The sequence below is a fragment of the Salvelinus fontinalis genome, unplaced genomic scaffold (genome assembly GCF_029448725.1).
Source record: "Salvelinus fontinalis isolate EN_2023a unplaced genomic scaffold, ASM2944872v1 scaffold_1775, whole genome shotgun sequence".
Taxonomy (NCBI): domain Eukaryota; kingdom Metazoa; phylum Chordata; class Actinopteri; order Salmoniformes; family Salmonidae; genus Salvelinus; species Salvelinus fontinalis.
The window spans coordinates 1-15,000 of NW_026601984.1; the positions used below are offsets into that span (position 1 = coordinate 1).

The following is a 15,000-nucleotide window of genomic DNA, read 5'->3' on the forward strand; positions in this document are numbered from 1 at the left end:
AGGTCTCTGGTGTTGAAATTGTTTGTTTTGAGGTTGTTTATTATCTATTTTATTTTAATTGGAATATAAATTGTTCTTCCTGTTGTGAGAAACCGTCTGTCTCTAGAACCTGTATATCTATCTGTCTCTAGAACCTGTATATCTATCTGTCTCTAGAACCTGTATATCTATCTGTCTCTAGAACCTGTATATCTATCTGTCTCTAGAACCTGTATATCTATCCGTCTCTAGAACCTGTATATCTATCCGTCTCTAGAACCTGTATATCTATCTGTCTCTAGAACCTGTATATCTATCTGTTTCTAGAACCTGTGTATCTATCCGTCTCTAGAACCTGTATATCTATCTGTCTCTAGAACATGTATATCTATCTGTCTCTAGAACCTGTATATCTATCCGTCTCTAGAACCTGTATATCTATCCGTCTCTAGAACCTGTATATCTATCCGTCTCTAGAACCTGTATATCTATCTGTCTCTAGAACCTGTATATCTATCTGTCTCTAGAACCTGTATATCTATCCCTTTCTAGAACCTGTATATCTATCCGTCTCTAGAACCTGTATATCTATCCGTCTCTAGAACCTGTATATCTATCTGTCTCTAGAACCTGTATATCTATCCGTCTCTAGAACCTGTATATCTATCTGTCTCTAGAACCTGTATATCTATCTGTCTCTAGAACATGTATATCTATCCCTTTCTAGAACCTGTATATCTATCCGTCTCTAGAACCTGTATATCTATCTGTCTCTAGAACCTATATATCTATCCGTCTCTAGAACCTGTATATCTATCTGTCTCTAGAACCTATATATCTATCCGTCTCTAGAACCTGTATATCTATCCCTTTCTAGAACCTGTATATCTATCTGTCTTTAGAACCTGTATATCTATCTGTCTCTAGAACCTGTATATCTATCCCTTTCTAGAACCTGTATATCTATCCGTCTCTAGAACCTGTATATCTATCCGTCTCTAGAACCTGACGACCATAGACGACTCCCGTTCAGCGTGTTAGGGTTCCTCTGACTGATCTAGAACCTGTATATCTATCCGTCTCTAGAACCTGATCTCGGCGGCAACGGGGATGAACCTGACGACGGTAGACGACCCCGTCCAGAGGAAGTTCCTCCCCAGCTTCCTGAGGGGCGTGGCCGAGGAGAACAAGCTTGTGACGTCACCCAATTTCGTGGTCACCCAGGCCCTCGTGGCCCTACTCGCTGATAAAGGGGCCCGGCTGAGACCCAACTATGACAAGACTGACGTGGAGAAGAGAGGTTCGTAAGACCTGGAGTCGGCTACTGTGGTCGTCAGAGATTTCTAGGCATTGCGTTATCGTCATACGTTGTCTGTCATCGACATGTCATTATGCCGTATCGTCATATTCAATAGAGTTTTGTAACTGACTATGTCCGTTTTGTTTGTAAAATTGCATTATGGGATGAACAAAGATATTTCTCAGCTCATTTAGAATGTTTAATTTAAGAAATGGTTGAAACGGGGGGACAGGGGGGGGGCAGTGATTGTAGATTTGTAGTCGCCTCGTATTTTCAGATTGTCTGCATGGATGTAGCTACTAGCTAATGTTAGCAGTTTGTGCTAGCCTCCATAGTGCCCAATGCTAGTTGTCATTATCACCGTAGTGTTTTGGACCAGGCATTGTGTTATATTATAATTAACATCCTCTCATCTCTTCCCCCAAATCACTCACCGTTCCTTCTTCCACCCCTTTTGTTTTCGTTCCAGCAGGTTTAATTGCACATTTGTATACCCATCCTTCCTATAATCCCACTGCTGTAGGACCGCTGGAGCTGGCCAACGCGCTGGCTGCTTGCTGCCTGTCTTCCCGTCTGTCCTCGGGACACCGGCAGTGGGCCGCTCAGCAGCTGGTCCGCACGCTGGCCGCTCACGACAGAGACAACCAGAGCCGGCCTCAAACCTTCGCCGACATGGCGGGTGACCTGCGCAAGTGCTCTTCTGTGAAGTTGGAGGCTCACCAGAGCAGGGTGAGTACCGGAGGGGTTAGGGTGAGTACCGGAGGGGTTAGGGTGGAGGGGTTAGGGTGAGTACCGGAGGGGTTAGGGTGGAGGGGTTAGGGTGGAGGGTGAGTACCGGAGGGGTTAGGGTGGAGGGTTAGGGTGAGTACCGGAGGGGTTAGGGTGAGTACCGGAGGGGTTAGGGTGGAGGGGTTAGGGTGAGTACTGGAGGGGTTAGGGTGAGTACCGGAGGGGTTAGGGTGAGTACCGGAGGGGTTAGGGTGGAGGGGTTAGGGTGAGTACTGGAGGGGTAGAGGGTTGTTAGGATTCAGACCTTTGCCGACATGGTGGGTGACCTGGTCAAGTGCTCTTCCGTCACGTCGGAGGCTCAACAGAGCAGAGAGTTCTGTGTGTCTACTGGTATAGAATACACTGTGTAGGGTAGTAGAACCCTCTAGTTCTGTGTGTCTACTGGTATAGAATACACTGTGTAGGGTAGTAGAACCCTCTCTAGTTCTGTGTGTCTACTGGTATAGAATACACTGTGTAGGGTAGTAGAACCCTCTCTAGTTCTGTGTGTCTACTGGTATAGAATACACTGTGTAGGGTAGTAGAACCTTCTAGTTCTGTGTGTCTACTGGTATAGAATACACTGTGTAGGGTAGTAGAACCCTCTAGTTCTGTGTGTCTACTGGTATAGAATACACTGTGTAGGGTAGTAGAACCCTCTAGTTCTGTGTGTCTACTGGTATAGAATACACTGTGTAGGGTAGTAGAACCCTCTAGTTCTGTGTGTCTACTGGTATAGAATACACTGTGTAGGGTAGTAGAACACTCTAGTTCTGTGTGTCTACTGGTATAGAATACACTGTGTAGGGTAGTAGAACCAGAGATATAGAACCCTCTAGTTCTGTTTGTCTACTGGTATAGAATACACTGTGTAGGGTAGTAGAACCCTCTAGTTCTATGTGTCTACTGGTATAGAATACACTGTGTAGGGTAGTAGAACCCTCTAGTTCTGTGTGTCTACTGGTATAGAATACACTGTGTAGGGTAGTAGAACCCTCTAGTTCTGTGTGTCTACTGGTATAGAATACACTGTGTAGGGTAGTAGAACCAGAGATATAGAACCCTCTAGTTCTGTGTGTCTACTGGTATAGAATACACTGTGTAGGGTAGTAGAACCAGGGAAATAGAACCCTCTAGTTCTATGTGTCTACTGGTATAGAATACACTGTGTAGGGTAGTAGAACCCTCTAGTTCTGTGTGTCTACTGGTATAGAATACACTGCGTAGGGTAGTAGAACCCTCTAGTTCTGTGTGTCTACTGGTATAGAATACACTGCGTAGGGTAGTAGAACCAGGGAAATAGAACCCTCTAGTTCTGTGTGCAGCGCCACCTTGAAGTCTTTCTTGCCGGTGTCAAGGTTGCTCAAACTGTGTGACATGACTTTTGTAGAAGAGCCACTCTGACCCCATTAGTAGAATAGTCCCTTCCCCCTCCTCTCATGTTCCTAATCTCTCTGTCTGTCCGTCCATTCGTCTCCATTTGTTCCTGAATTTAACTGATTCATTAATGAACGTTCCCTGACTCCCTCCTCCTCGTCCCTCCCAGAGCAGCTCATCATCTGTTACTTCCTGAATTAGTCTGCAGCCTGTACTCCCTCTCTACTCCCCTCTCTACTCCCCCCTCTACTCCCCTCTCTACTCCCTCTCTACTCCCCTCATGAGGGTATCTATCTAACAACAAATCAGCTGTGGGAATGTTTTAAGTTGAACTTTTATGGCTGTGGCCCTGTTGGTTTTCTCTTCCATCTGATCATTAACCCACCTGGTGTCTGGGGTCTAAATCAGTCCCTGATCATTAACCCACCTGGTGTCTGGGGTCTAAATCAGTCCCTGATCATTAACCCACCTGGTGTCTGGGGTCTAAATCAGGCCCTGATCATTAACCCACCTGGTGTCTGGGGTCTAAATCAGGCCCTGATCATTAACCCACCTGGTGTCTGGGGTCTAAATCAGTCCCTGATCATTAACCCACCTGGTGTCTGGGGTCTAAATCGGTCCCTGATCATTAACCCACCTGGTGTCTGGGGTCTAAATCAGTCCCTGATCATTAACCCACCTGGTGTCTGGGGTCTAAATCAGTCCTTGATCATTAACCCACCTGGTGTCTGAGGTCTAAATCAGTCCCTGATCATTAACCCACCTGGTGTCTGAGGTCCAAATCAGTCCCTGATCATTAACCCACCTGGTGTCTGAGGTCTAAATCAGTCCCTGATCATTAACCCACCTGGTGTCTGGGGTCTAAATCAGTCCCTGATCATTAACCCACCTGGTGTCTGGGGTCTAAATCAGTCCGTGATCATTAACCCACATGGTGTCTGGGGTCTAAATCAGTCCCTGATCATTAACCCACCTGGTGTCTGGGGTCTAAATCAGTCCCTGATCATTAACCCACCTGGTGTCTGGGGTCTAAATCAGTCCCTGATCATTAACCCACCTGGTGTCTGAGGGACAATGGAAATAAATGCTTCGAGGTCAGAGTTGAGTTTGAAGGGTCTAGAAGATGGGTGACTTGAAGGTCGTTCATGGCAGCGCTCTTACTTCTGATACTGTTAGATTTTAACCGAGGGTCGTTTCATGTGTCGTCCCAGGTGATGTCCCTGTATTGTTGATAACCGAGGGTCGTTTTATGTGTCATCCCAGGTGATGTCCCTGTATTGTTGATAACCGAGGGTCGTTTTATGTGTCGTCCCAGGTGATGTCCCTGTCTTGTTGATAACCGAGGGTCGTTTTATGTGTGGTCCCAGGTGATGTCACTGTCTTGTTGATAACCGAGGGTCGTTTTATGTGTCGTCCCAGGTGATGTCCCTGGCTTGTTGATAACCGAGGGTCGTTTTATGTGTCGTCCCAGGTGATGTCCCTGTATTGTTGATAACCAAGGGTCGTTTTATGTGTGGTCCCAGGTGATGTCCCTGTATTGTTGATAACCAAGGGTCGTTTTATGTGTGGTCCCAGGTGATGTCCCTGTATTGTTGATAACCGAGGGTCGTTTTATGTGTCGTCCCAGGTGATGACCCTGTCTTGTTGATAACCGAGGGTCGTTTTATGTGTCGTCCCAGGTGATGTCCCTGTATTGTTGATAATCGAGGGTCGTTTTATGTTTGGTCCCAGGTGATGTCCCTGTATTGTTGATAACCGAGGGTCGTTTTATGTGTTGTCCCAGGTGATGTCCCTGTATTGTTGATAACCGAGGGTCGTTTTATGTGTGGTCCCAGGTGATGTCCCTGTCTTGTTGATAACCGAGGGTCGTTTTATGTGTGGTCCCAGGTGATGTCCCTGTATTGTTGATAACCGAGGGTCGTTTTATGTGTGGTCCCAGGTGATGTCCCTGTCTTGTTGATAACCGAGGGTCGTTTTATGTGTCGTCCCAGGTGATGTCCCTGTCTTGTTGATAACCAAGGGTCGTTTTATGTGTGGTCCCAGGTGATGTCCCTGTATTGTTGATAACCGAGGGTCGTTTTATGTGTGGTCCCAGGTGATGTCCCTGTCTTGTTGATAACCGAGGGTCGTTTTATGTGTCGTCCCAGGTGATGTCCCTGTATTGTTGATAACCGAGGGTCGTTTTATGTGTGGTCCCAGGTGATGTCCCTGTATTGTTGATAATCGAGGGTCGTTTTATGTTTGGTCCCAGGTGATGTCCCTGTATTGTTGATAACCGAGGGTCGTTTCATGTGTTGTCCCAGGTGATGTCCCTGTATTGTTGATAACCGAGGGTCGTTTTATGTGTCGGCCCAGGTGATGTCCCTGTATTGTTGATAACCGAGGGTCATTTTATGTGTGGTCCCAGGTGATGTCCCTGTATTGTTGATAACCGACGGTCGTTTTATGTGTCGTCCCAGGTGATGTCCCTGTCTTGTTGATAACCGAGGGTCGTTTTATGTGTCGTCCCAGGTGATGTCCCTGTATTGTTGATAACCGAGGGTCGTTTTATGTGTCGTCCCAGGTGATGTCCCTGTATTGTTGATAACCGAGGGTCGTTTTATGTGTCGTCCCAGGTGATGTCCCTGTCTTGTTGATAACCAAGGGTCGTTTTATGTGTGGTCCCAGGTGATGTCCCTGTATTGTTGATAACCGAGGGTCGTTTTATGTGTGGTCCCAGGTGATGTCCCTGTCTTGTTGATAACCGAGGGTCGTTTTATGTGTCGTCCCAGGTGATGTCCCTGTATTGTTGATAACCGAGGGTCGTTTTATGTGTGGTCCCAGGTGATGTCCCTGTCTTGTTGATAACCGAGGGTCGTTTTATGTGTGGTCCCAGGTGATGTCCCTGTATTGTTGATAACCGAGGGTCGTTTTATGTGTGGTCCCAGGTGATACCCCTGCCTTGTTGATAACCGAGGGTGGTTCTATGTGTCGTCCCAGGTGATGTCCCTGTATTGTTGATAATCGAGGGTCGTTTTATGTTTGGTCCCAGGTGATGTCCCTGTATTGTTGATAACCGAGGGTCGTTTTATGTGTTGTCCCAGGTGATGTCCCTGTCTTGTTGATAACCGAGGGTCGTTTTATGTGTGGTCCCAGGTGATACCCCTGCCTTGTTGATAACCGAGGGTGGTTCTATGTGTGGTCTCAGGTGATGTCCCTGTATTGTTGATAACCGAGGGTCGTTTTCGTCTATCTATCTATCTAGTTCGTCTATCTAGGCCTCGTAAAGTGTTAATGAAGACTTTGTTATAATGTGTGATAAAGTTTGACTGTGTGTTTAGATAAATGAGAATCCTTATGTGTTGCATAATACAGGCCTTATAGAGGGTTTATGAAGACCTTATTTAAACATAAATATATATATATTACATTTGTTTTCCCTTTTATTTAACTAGGTCAGTCAGTTAAGAACAAATTCTTATTTAAAATAACGGCCAAACCCTGACGACGCTGGGCCAATTGTGCACCGCCCCACGGGATAAATGAGCATCCTTATGTGTTGCGTAACACAGGCCTTATAGAGGGTTTATGAAGACCTTATGAAGGGTTATGGATGCTTCGTTACGCCATGTGAAACGTGGTGTGTTTTCTCCAGGTGATCACGTGTGGTTGGTGCAGTAGGAAAGGCCTGCTGGCCACCAGCGGTAACGATGGAACAGTCCGGGTGTGGAGCGTTACTCAGAACCAGTACACCCTCCAGCTGACCTGCGTCTTCAACAGAACGTAAGCAGCACCTCTCACCTCTGACCTCTCACCTCTGGAGACATGCTTAATATGCAATAAAACACTTCATTTGCTCTTTTTTAACCAAAACACAGACTAGCTTTCAGTCTACTACAGACTTCTGTACTTACTGTGATGTGATATTACTGTGACTGTGATGTGATATTACTGTGACTGTGATGTGATATTACTGTGACTGTGATGTGATATTACTGTGACTGTGATGTGATATTACTGTGACTGTGATGTGATATTACTGTGACTGTGATGTGATATTACTGTGATGTGATATGATATTACTGTGACTGTGATGTGATGTGATGTGATATTACTGTGACTGTGATGTGATATTACTGTGACTATGATGTGATATTACTGTGACTATGATGTGATGTGATATTACTGTGACTGTGATGTGATATTACTGTGACTGTGATGTGATATGATTTTACTGTGACTGTGTTGTGATATTACTGTGACTGTGATGTGATATTACTGTGACTGTGATGTGATATTACTGTGACTATGATGTGATATTACTGTGACTATGATGTGATGTGATATTACTGTGACTGTGATGTGATATGATTTTACTGTGACTGTGATGTGATATGATATTACTGTGACTGTGATGTGATATTACTGTGACTGTGATGTGATATTACTGTGACTATGATGTGATATTACTGTGACTGTGATGTGATATTACTGTGACTGTGATGTGATATTACTGTGACTATGATGTGACTGTGATGTGACTGCGACTGTGATGTGATATTACTGTGACTGTGATGTGATATGATATTACTGTGACTGTGATGTGATGTGATATTACTGTGACTGTGATATGATATTACTGTGACTGTGATATGATATTACTGTGACTGTGATGTGATATTACTGTGACTGTGATGTTACTGTGACTGTGATGGGATATTACTGTGACTGTGATGTGATATTACTGTGACTGCGATGTGATATGATCATACTGTGACTGTGATATTACTGTGACTGTGATGTGATATTACTGTGACTGTGATGTGATATTACTGTGACTGTGATGTGATATTACTGTGACTGTGATGTGGTATTACTGTAACTGTGATGTGATATTACTGTGACTGTCACTGTGATGTGATATTACTGTGATTGTGACTGTGATGTGATATTACTGTGACTGTGATGTGATATTACTGTGACTGTGATGTGATATTACTGTGACTGTGATGTGATATGATATTACTGTGACTGTGATGTGATGTGATATTACTGTAACTGTGATGTGATATTACTGTGACTGTGATGTGATATTACTGTGATGTGGTTTTACTGTGACTGTATGTGATATTACTGTGATATGATATTACTGTGACTGTGATGTGATATTACTGTGATGTGATATTACTGTGACTGTGATGTGATATTACTGTGACTGTGATATGATATTACTGTGACTGTGATATGATATTACTGTGATTGTGATATTACTGTGACTGATGTGATATTACTGTGACTGTGATGTGATGTGATATTACTGTGACTGATGTGATATTACTGTGATGTGATATGATTTTACTGTGACTGTATGTGATATTACTGTGACTGTGATGTGATATGATTTTACTGTGACTGTATGTGATATTACTGTTATATGATATTACTGTGACTGTATGTGATATTACTGTGATATGATATTACTGTGATATCATATTACTGCGATTGAAATTATATTACTGTGACTGTGATATGTGGTTGTCTCACCTAGCTATCTTCAGATGAATGCACTGATTGTAAGTTGCTCTGGATAAGAGCTTCTGCTAAATGACTAAAATGTTAATGTGTCTCTCTCTGTGTGTCTCTGTGTGTGTCTCTCTCTGTGTGTCTCTCTCTGTGTGTCTCTCTCTGTGTGTGTGTGTCTCTGTCTCTGTGTGTGTGTGTGTGTCTCTCTGTGTGTGTCTCGGTGTCTGTGTGTGTCTCTGTGTGTGTGTGTCTCTGTGTGTGTGTGTCTCTGTGTCTCTCTCTGTGTCTCTCTCTCTCTGTGTGTCTCTCTCTGTGTGTCTCTCTCTGTGTGTCTCTCTCTCTGTGTGTCTCTCTCTGTGTGTCTCTCTCTGTGTGTGTCTCGGTGTGTGTGTGTGTGTCTCTGTGTGTGTGTGTCTCTGTGTGTCTCTCTGTGTGTGTCTCTCTCTCTCTCTGTGTGTGTGTGTGTGTGTGTGTGTGTGTGTGTGTGTGTGTGTGTGTGTGTGTGTGTGTGTGTGTGTGTGTGTGTGTGTGTGTGTGTGTGTGTGTGTGTGTGTGTGTGTGTGTGTGTGTGTGTGTGTGTGTGTGTGTGTGTGTGTGTGTGTGGTGTGTGTTTCTCTGTGTGTGTGTGTGTCTCTCTGTCTCTGTGTGTGTGTTTCTGTCTCTGTCTCTCTGTGTGTATGTGTCCACAGTGCTGGTTCTCCAGAGGAGGGTGGACAGTGTCTTGGTTCCCCAGGCGACCCCAGTCTGTCTCCTCTGGTCTGGAGCGTCACGGGTAAATACCTGGCTGCTGCCATGGAGAAACTAGTCAACATCTGGCAGGTCAACGGTGAGAGAGACAGTATATACAGACACACACACACACACACACACACACACACACACACACACACACACACACACACACACACAGACACGCACATACACGCACACATACACACACAGACACGCACACACACACAGACACACACAGACACACACAGACACGCACAGACACGCACAGACACACACACACACACACACACACACACACACACACACACAGACACGCACATACACGCACACATACACACACAGACACGCACACACACACAGACACACACAGACACGCACAGACACGCACAGACACACACACACACAGACACGCACAGACACACACACACACAGACACGCACATACACGCACACATACACACACAGACACGCACACACACACAGACACACACAGACACGCACATACACACACACATACATACAGACACGCACATACATACAGACACACACACATACACACACACACACACACACACACACACACACACACACACACACACACACACACACTGTGTAGTGGAGTGGAGCTGGATGGGTTCTGTAGTCCCTGGGTGGGTTCTGTAGTCCCTGGGTGGGTTCTGTAGTCCCTGGGTGGGTTCTGTAGTCCCTGGGTGGGTTCTGTAGTCCCTGGGTGGGTTCTGTAGTCCCTGGGTGGGTTCTGTAGTCCCTGGATGGGTTCTGTAGTCCCTGGGTGGGTTCTGTAGTCCCTGGACGGGTTCTGTAGTCCCTGGACGGGTTCTGTAGTCCCTGGACGGGTTCTGTAGTCCCTGGGTGGGTTCTGTAGTCCCTGGGTGGGTTCTGTAGTCCCTGGGTGGGTTCTGTAGTCCCTGGGTGGGTTCTGTAGTCCCTGGACGGGTTCTGTAGTCCCTGGGTGGGTTCTGTAGTCCCTGGGTGGGTTCTGTAGTCCCTGGGTGGGTTCTGTAGTCCCTGGGTGGGTTCTGTAGTCCCTGGACGGGTTCTGTAGTCCCTGGACGGGTTCTGTAGTCCCTGGGTGGGTTCTGTAGTCCCTGGACGGGTTCTGTAGTCCCTGGGTGGGTTCTGTAGTCCCTGGACGGGTTCTGTAGTCCCTGGGTGGGTTCTGTAGTCCCTGGGTGGGTTCTGTAGTCCCTGGGTGGGTTCTGTAGTCCCTGGACGGGTTCTGTAGTCCCTGGGTGGGTTCTGTAGTCCCTGGACGGGTTCTGTAGTCCCTGGGTGGGTTCTGTAGTCCCTGGGTGGGTTCTGTAGTCCCTGGACGGGTTCTGTAGTCCCTGGGCGGGTTCTGTAGTCCCTGGGTGGGTTCTGTAGTCCCTGGACGGGTTCTGTAGTCCCTGGGTGGGTTCTGTAGTCCCTGGGTGGGTTCTGTAGTCCCTGGGTGGGTTCTGTAGTCCCTGGGTGGGTTCTGTAGTCCCTGGACGGGTTCTGTAGTCCCTGGGTGGGTTCTGTAGTCCCTGGACGGGTTCTGTAGTCCCTGGGTGGGTTCTGTAGTCCCTGGGTGGGTTCTGTAGTCCCTGGACGGGTTCTGTAGTCCCTGGGTGGGTTCTGTAGTCCCTGGACGGGTTCTGTAGTCCCTGGGTGGTAGTTCTGTAGTCCCTGGGTGTGTTCTGTAGTCCCTGGGTGGGTTCTGTAGTCCCTGGGTGGGTTCTGTAGTCCCTGGGTGGGTTCTGTAGTCCCTGGGTGGGTTCTGTAGTCCCTGGACGGGTTCTGTAGTCCCTGGACGGGCAATTTCCTGCGTTCTAAAAGCCGGGCAATTTCCTGCTTAAAACAACCGAATTCACGTCTGCCAATATTTATGTTAGGCTCCTCCTCAGTCTCCTCAGTCCTCAATCTATCTGACCTTTAACCCTTCCACTCTGACCCCGTCCACCAGGTGGTAAGGGTCTGCTGGACGTGCAGCCCCACTGGGTGTCAGCTCTGGCCTGGCCGGAGGGAGAAGCCGTGTCCCTGTGGTGCGGGGAACCCAAAGATGTGTTGCTGGTGGGACGTATGGATGGATCCCTGGGCCTTATAGAGGTCCGCGACGCCTGCACCATGCATCGCACTGAGCTGGACCACTGCTACAGGAAAGATGGTACGTAGTCTGGAGGGGGGACTGACGTGTCCCCAGCTTTCACATAACTGGGACAAGTCTGTTGCGTGTCGTTGGTCGTATGTTTTTATTTTTTACTTCCAGACTTTACTCTGTAACACACTGATCTGAAGTCATGTTGATTTGTGACTGTCCCGATTTGAGACGTCTGATCGTTTTGATATATTTTGGTGTGCATGACGACAGTAATATGTGGGTGTTCCCGTGACCTGAAGTTAGTTTTTCTGTTGTAGTGTCAGTGATCCACATAGCCTGGTACAGTGAGGACAGGCCCTTCGCCGTGGGCTACGCCGACGGGAAGCTGCTGATTGGAACCAAAGAGCCTCTGGAGAAAGGAGCCGTCGTGGTCATCGATGCCCATAAGGTCAACACTATGTCTATATAATAATATCACATTATATTATATAGGTCACTACTATCTCTATATAATAATATCACATTATATTATATAGGTCACTACTATCTCTATATAATAATATCACATTATATTATATAGGTCACCACTATCTCTATATAATAATATCACATTATATTATATAGGTCACCACTATGTCTATATAATAATATCACATTATATTATATAGGTCACCACTATGTCTATATAATAATATCACATTATATTATATAGGTCAACACTATGTCTATATAATACTATCACATTATATTATATAGGTCACTACTATCTCTATATAATAATATCACATTATATTATATAGGTCACCACTATGTCTATATAATAATATCACATTATATTATATAGGTCACTACTATCTCTATATAATAATATCACATTATATTATATCTCTGGAGAAAGGAGCCGTCCTGGTCATCCATAAGGTCACCACTATGTCTATATAATAATAGGGACGGTAGGTGTATTATTAGTTGTAGTATTAGTATTATTATTATTAGTTGTAGTATTATTAGTAGTAGTTGTATTATTAGTAGTAGTAGTGGTAGTAGTAGTATTATTATTATTATTATTAGTTGTAGTATTATTAGTAGTAGTTGTATTATTAGTAGTAGTAGTGGTAGTAGTAGTATTATTAGTAGTATTAGTAGTAGTATTATTATTATTATTATTAGTAGTAGTATTATTAGTAGTAGTTGTATTATTATTAGTAGTAGTGGTATTGTTCGTAGTAGTTTTAGCAGTAGTATTAGTTGTATTATTAGTAGTAGTATTATTATTATTAGTAGTAATTGTATTATTATTATTATTAGTAGTAGTAGTAATATTAGTAGTAGTAGTATTATTATTAGTAGTAGTAATATTAGTAGTAGTAGTATTATTAGTAGTAGTAGTAATATTAGTAGTAGCAGTAATATTAGTAGTAGTAGTAGTATTATTAGTAGTAGTAATTGTATTATTAGTAGTAGTAGTAGTAGTAGCATTATTATTAGTAGTAGTAGTATTATTATTATCAGTAGTAATAGTATTATTATTAGTAGTAGTAGTAGTAGTAGTAATAGTAGTAGTAGTAGTATTATTATTAGTAGTAATTGTATTATTAGTAGTAGTATTAGTAGTAGTAGTTGTAGTAGTATTATTATTATTAGTAGTAGTAGTATTATTATTATTATTAGTATTATTAGTAGTAGTAGTTGTAGTAGTATTATTATTAGTAGTAGTAGTAGTATTATTAGTAGTAGTAATTGTATTATTAGTAGTAGTAGTAGTAGTAGTAGTAGTAGTGGTAGTAGTAGTAGTAGTAGTATTATTATTAGTAGTAGTATTATTATTATTGTTATTAGTAGTAGCAGTTGTATTAGTAGTAGTATTATTAGTAGTAGTAGTACTATTATTAGTAGTAGTAGTGGTAGTAGTAGTATTATTATTAGTAGTAGTAGTATTATTATTATTAGTATTATTAGTAGTAGTAGTTGTAGTAGTATTATTATTAGTAGTAGTATTATTAGTAGTAGTAGTGGTAGTAGTAGTATTATTATTATTATTGGTAGTATTATTAGTAGTAGTAGTGGTAGTAGTAGTATTATTAGTAGTAGTAGTAGTAGTAGTATTATTAGTAGTAGTAGTAGTAGTAGTATTATTATTAGTAGTAGTAGTGGTAGTAGTAGTATTATTAGTAGTTGTAGTATTATTAGTAGTAGTAGTAGTAGTAGTATTAGTAGTAGTGGTATTTTTCGTAGTAGTTTTAGCAGTAGTATTAGTTGTAGTAGTAGTAGTATTATTATTATTCGTAGTAGTAGTATTATTATTATTAGTAGTAGTAGTAGTATTAATATTATTGTTATTATGATGATGATTATTATTAGTATTAATATTATTAGTAGTAGTAGTATTAATGTTTTTGTTATTATGATAATGATTATTATTAGTAGTTGTAGTATTATTATTAGTAGTAGTAGTAGTAGTATTAGTAGTAGTGGTATTTTTCGTAGTAGTTTTAGCAGTAGTATTAGTTGTAGTAGTAGTAGTATTATTATTATTATTAGTAGTATTATTATTATTAGTAGTAGTATTATTAGTAGTAGTATTATTATTATTAGTAGTAGTAGTAGTATTAATATTATTGTTATTATGATGATGATTATTATTAGTATTAATATTATTATTATTATATGTGTCTGTCGCAGGAGTCCATCACCAGTATAAAGTGGGATCCTACTGGTCAGATGCTGTTGACCTGTGCCAAAGAGGACGTGGTGAAGCTATGGTCCAGCCCTGGGTCAGGGTCCAGCCCTGGAGCAGGCTGGACATGTCTGCAGAGTCTCCCCCACCCTGCCCAGGTCAATGGAGTGGCCTGGTGTGGTCTGACTGGACACGGAGCCAGACCTCTCAACATGCTGGCCACGTACGGATGCTATTCAACTGGACTGTGTTGATATTCATTACGTTTTGGTCATGTGTGGAACTGAACTGGACTTTAGTGGACTATAGTGGACTATGTATGTCTTTAGTAGACTATATATGTATATAGTAGACTATAGATGTCTTTAGTGGACTATATATGTCTTTAGTAGACTATATATGTCTTTAGTGGACTATAGATGTCTTTAGTAGACTATATATGTCTTTAGTAGACTATAGTGGATTATAGATGTCTTTAGTAGACTATATATGTCTTTAGTAGACTATAGTGGATTATAGATGTCTTTAGTGGACTATAGATGTCTTTAGTAGACTATAGTGGACTATAGATGTCTTTAGTGGACTA

General features: G+C 43.1%; 1 protein-coding gene across 6 annotated transcripts in view; it reads left to right on the forward strand.

The window, feature by feature from the left end:
* Positions 1–1,043: 1,043 nt before the first annotated feature.
* Positions 1,044–15,000, forward strand: part of LOC129849946 (probable E3 ubiquitin-protein ligase HERC1) — a 26,479-nt gene continuing 12,522 nt past the window's right edge. For 4 of the 6 annotated variants that reach the window (XM_055916626.1, XM_055916627.1, XM_055916631.1 and 1 more), the window contains exons 1-7: positions 1,044–1,279; positions 1,749–2,008; positions 7,059–7,186; positions 9,616–9,752; positions 11,603–11,803; positions 12,055–12,185; positions 14,420–14,637. In XM_055916626.1, coding sequence (XP_055772601.1) covers positions 1,090–1,279; positions 1,749–2,008; positions 7,059–7,186; positions 9,616–9,752; positions 11,603–11,803; positions 12,055–12,185; positions 14,420–14,637 — 1,265 coding nt within the window. In that variant the 5' untranslated portion in view covers positions 1,044–1,089. The remainder of the gene's footprint in view (positions 1,280–1,748; positions 2,009–7,058; positions 7,187–9,615; positions 9,753–11,602; positions 11,804–12,054; positions 12,186–14,419; positions 14,638–15,000) is intronic. The other 2 variants (XM_055916628.1, XM_055916629.1) reach the window with 2 other exon arrangements.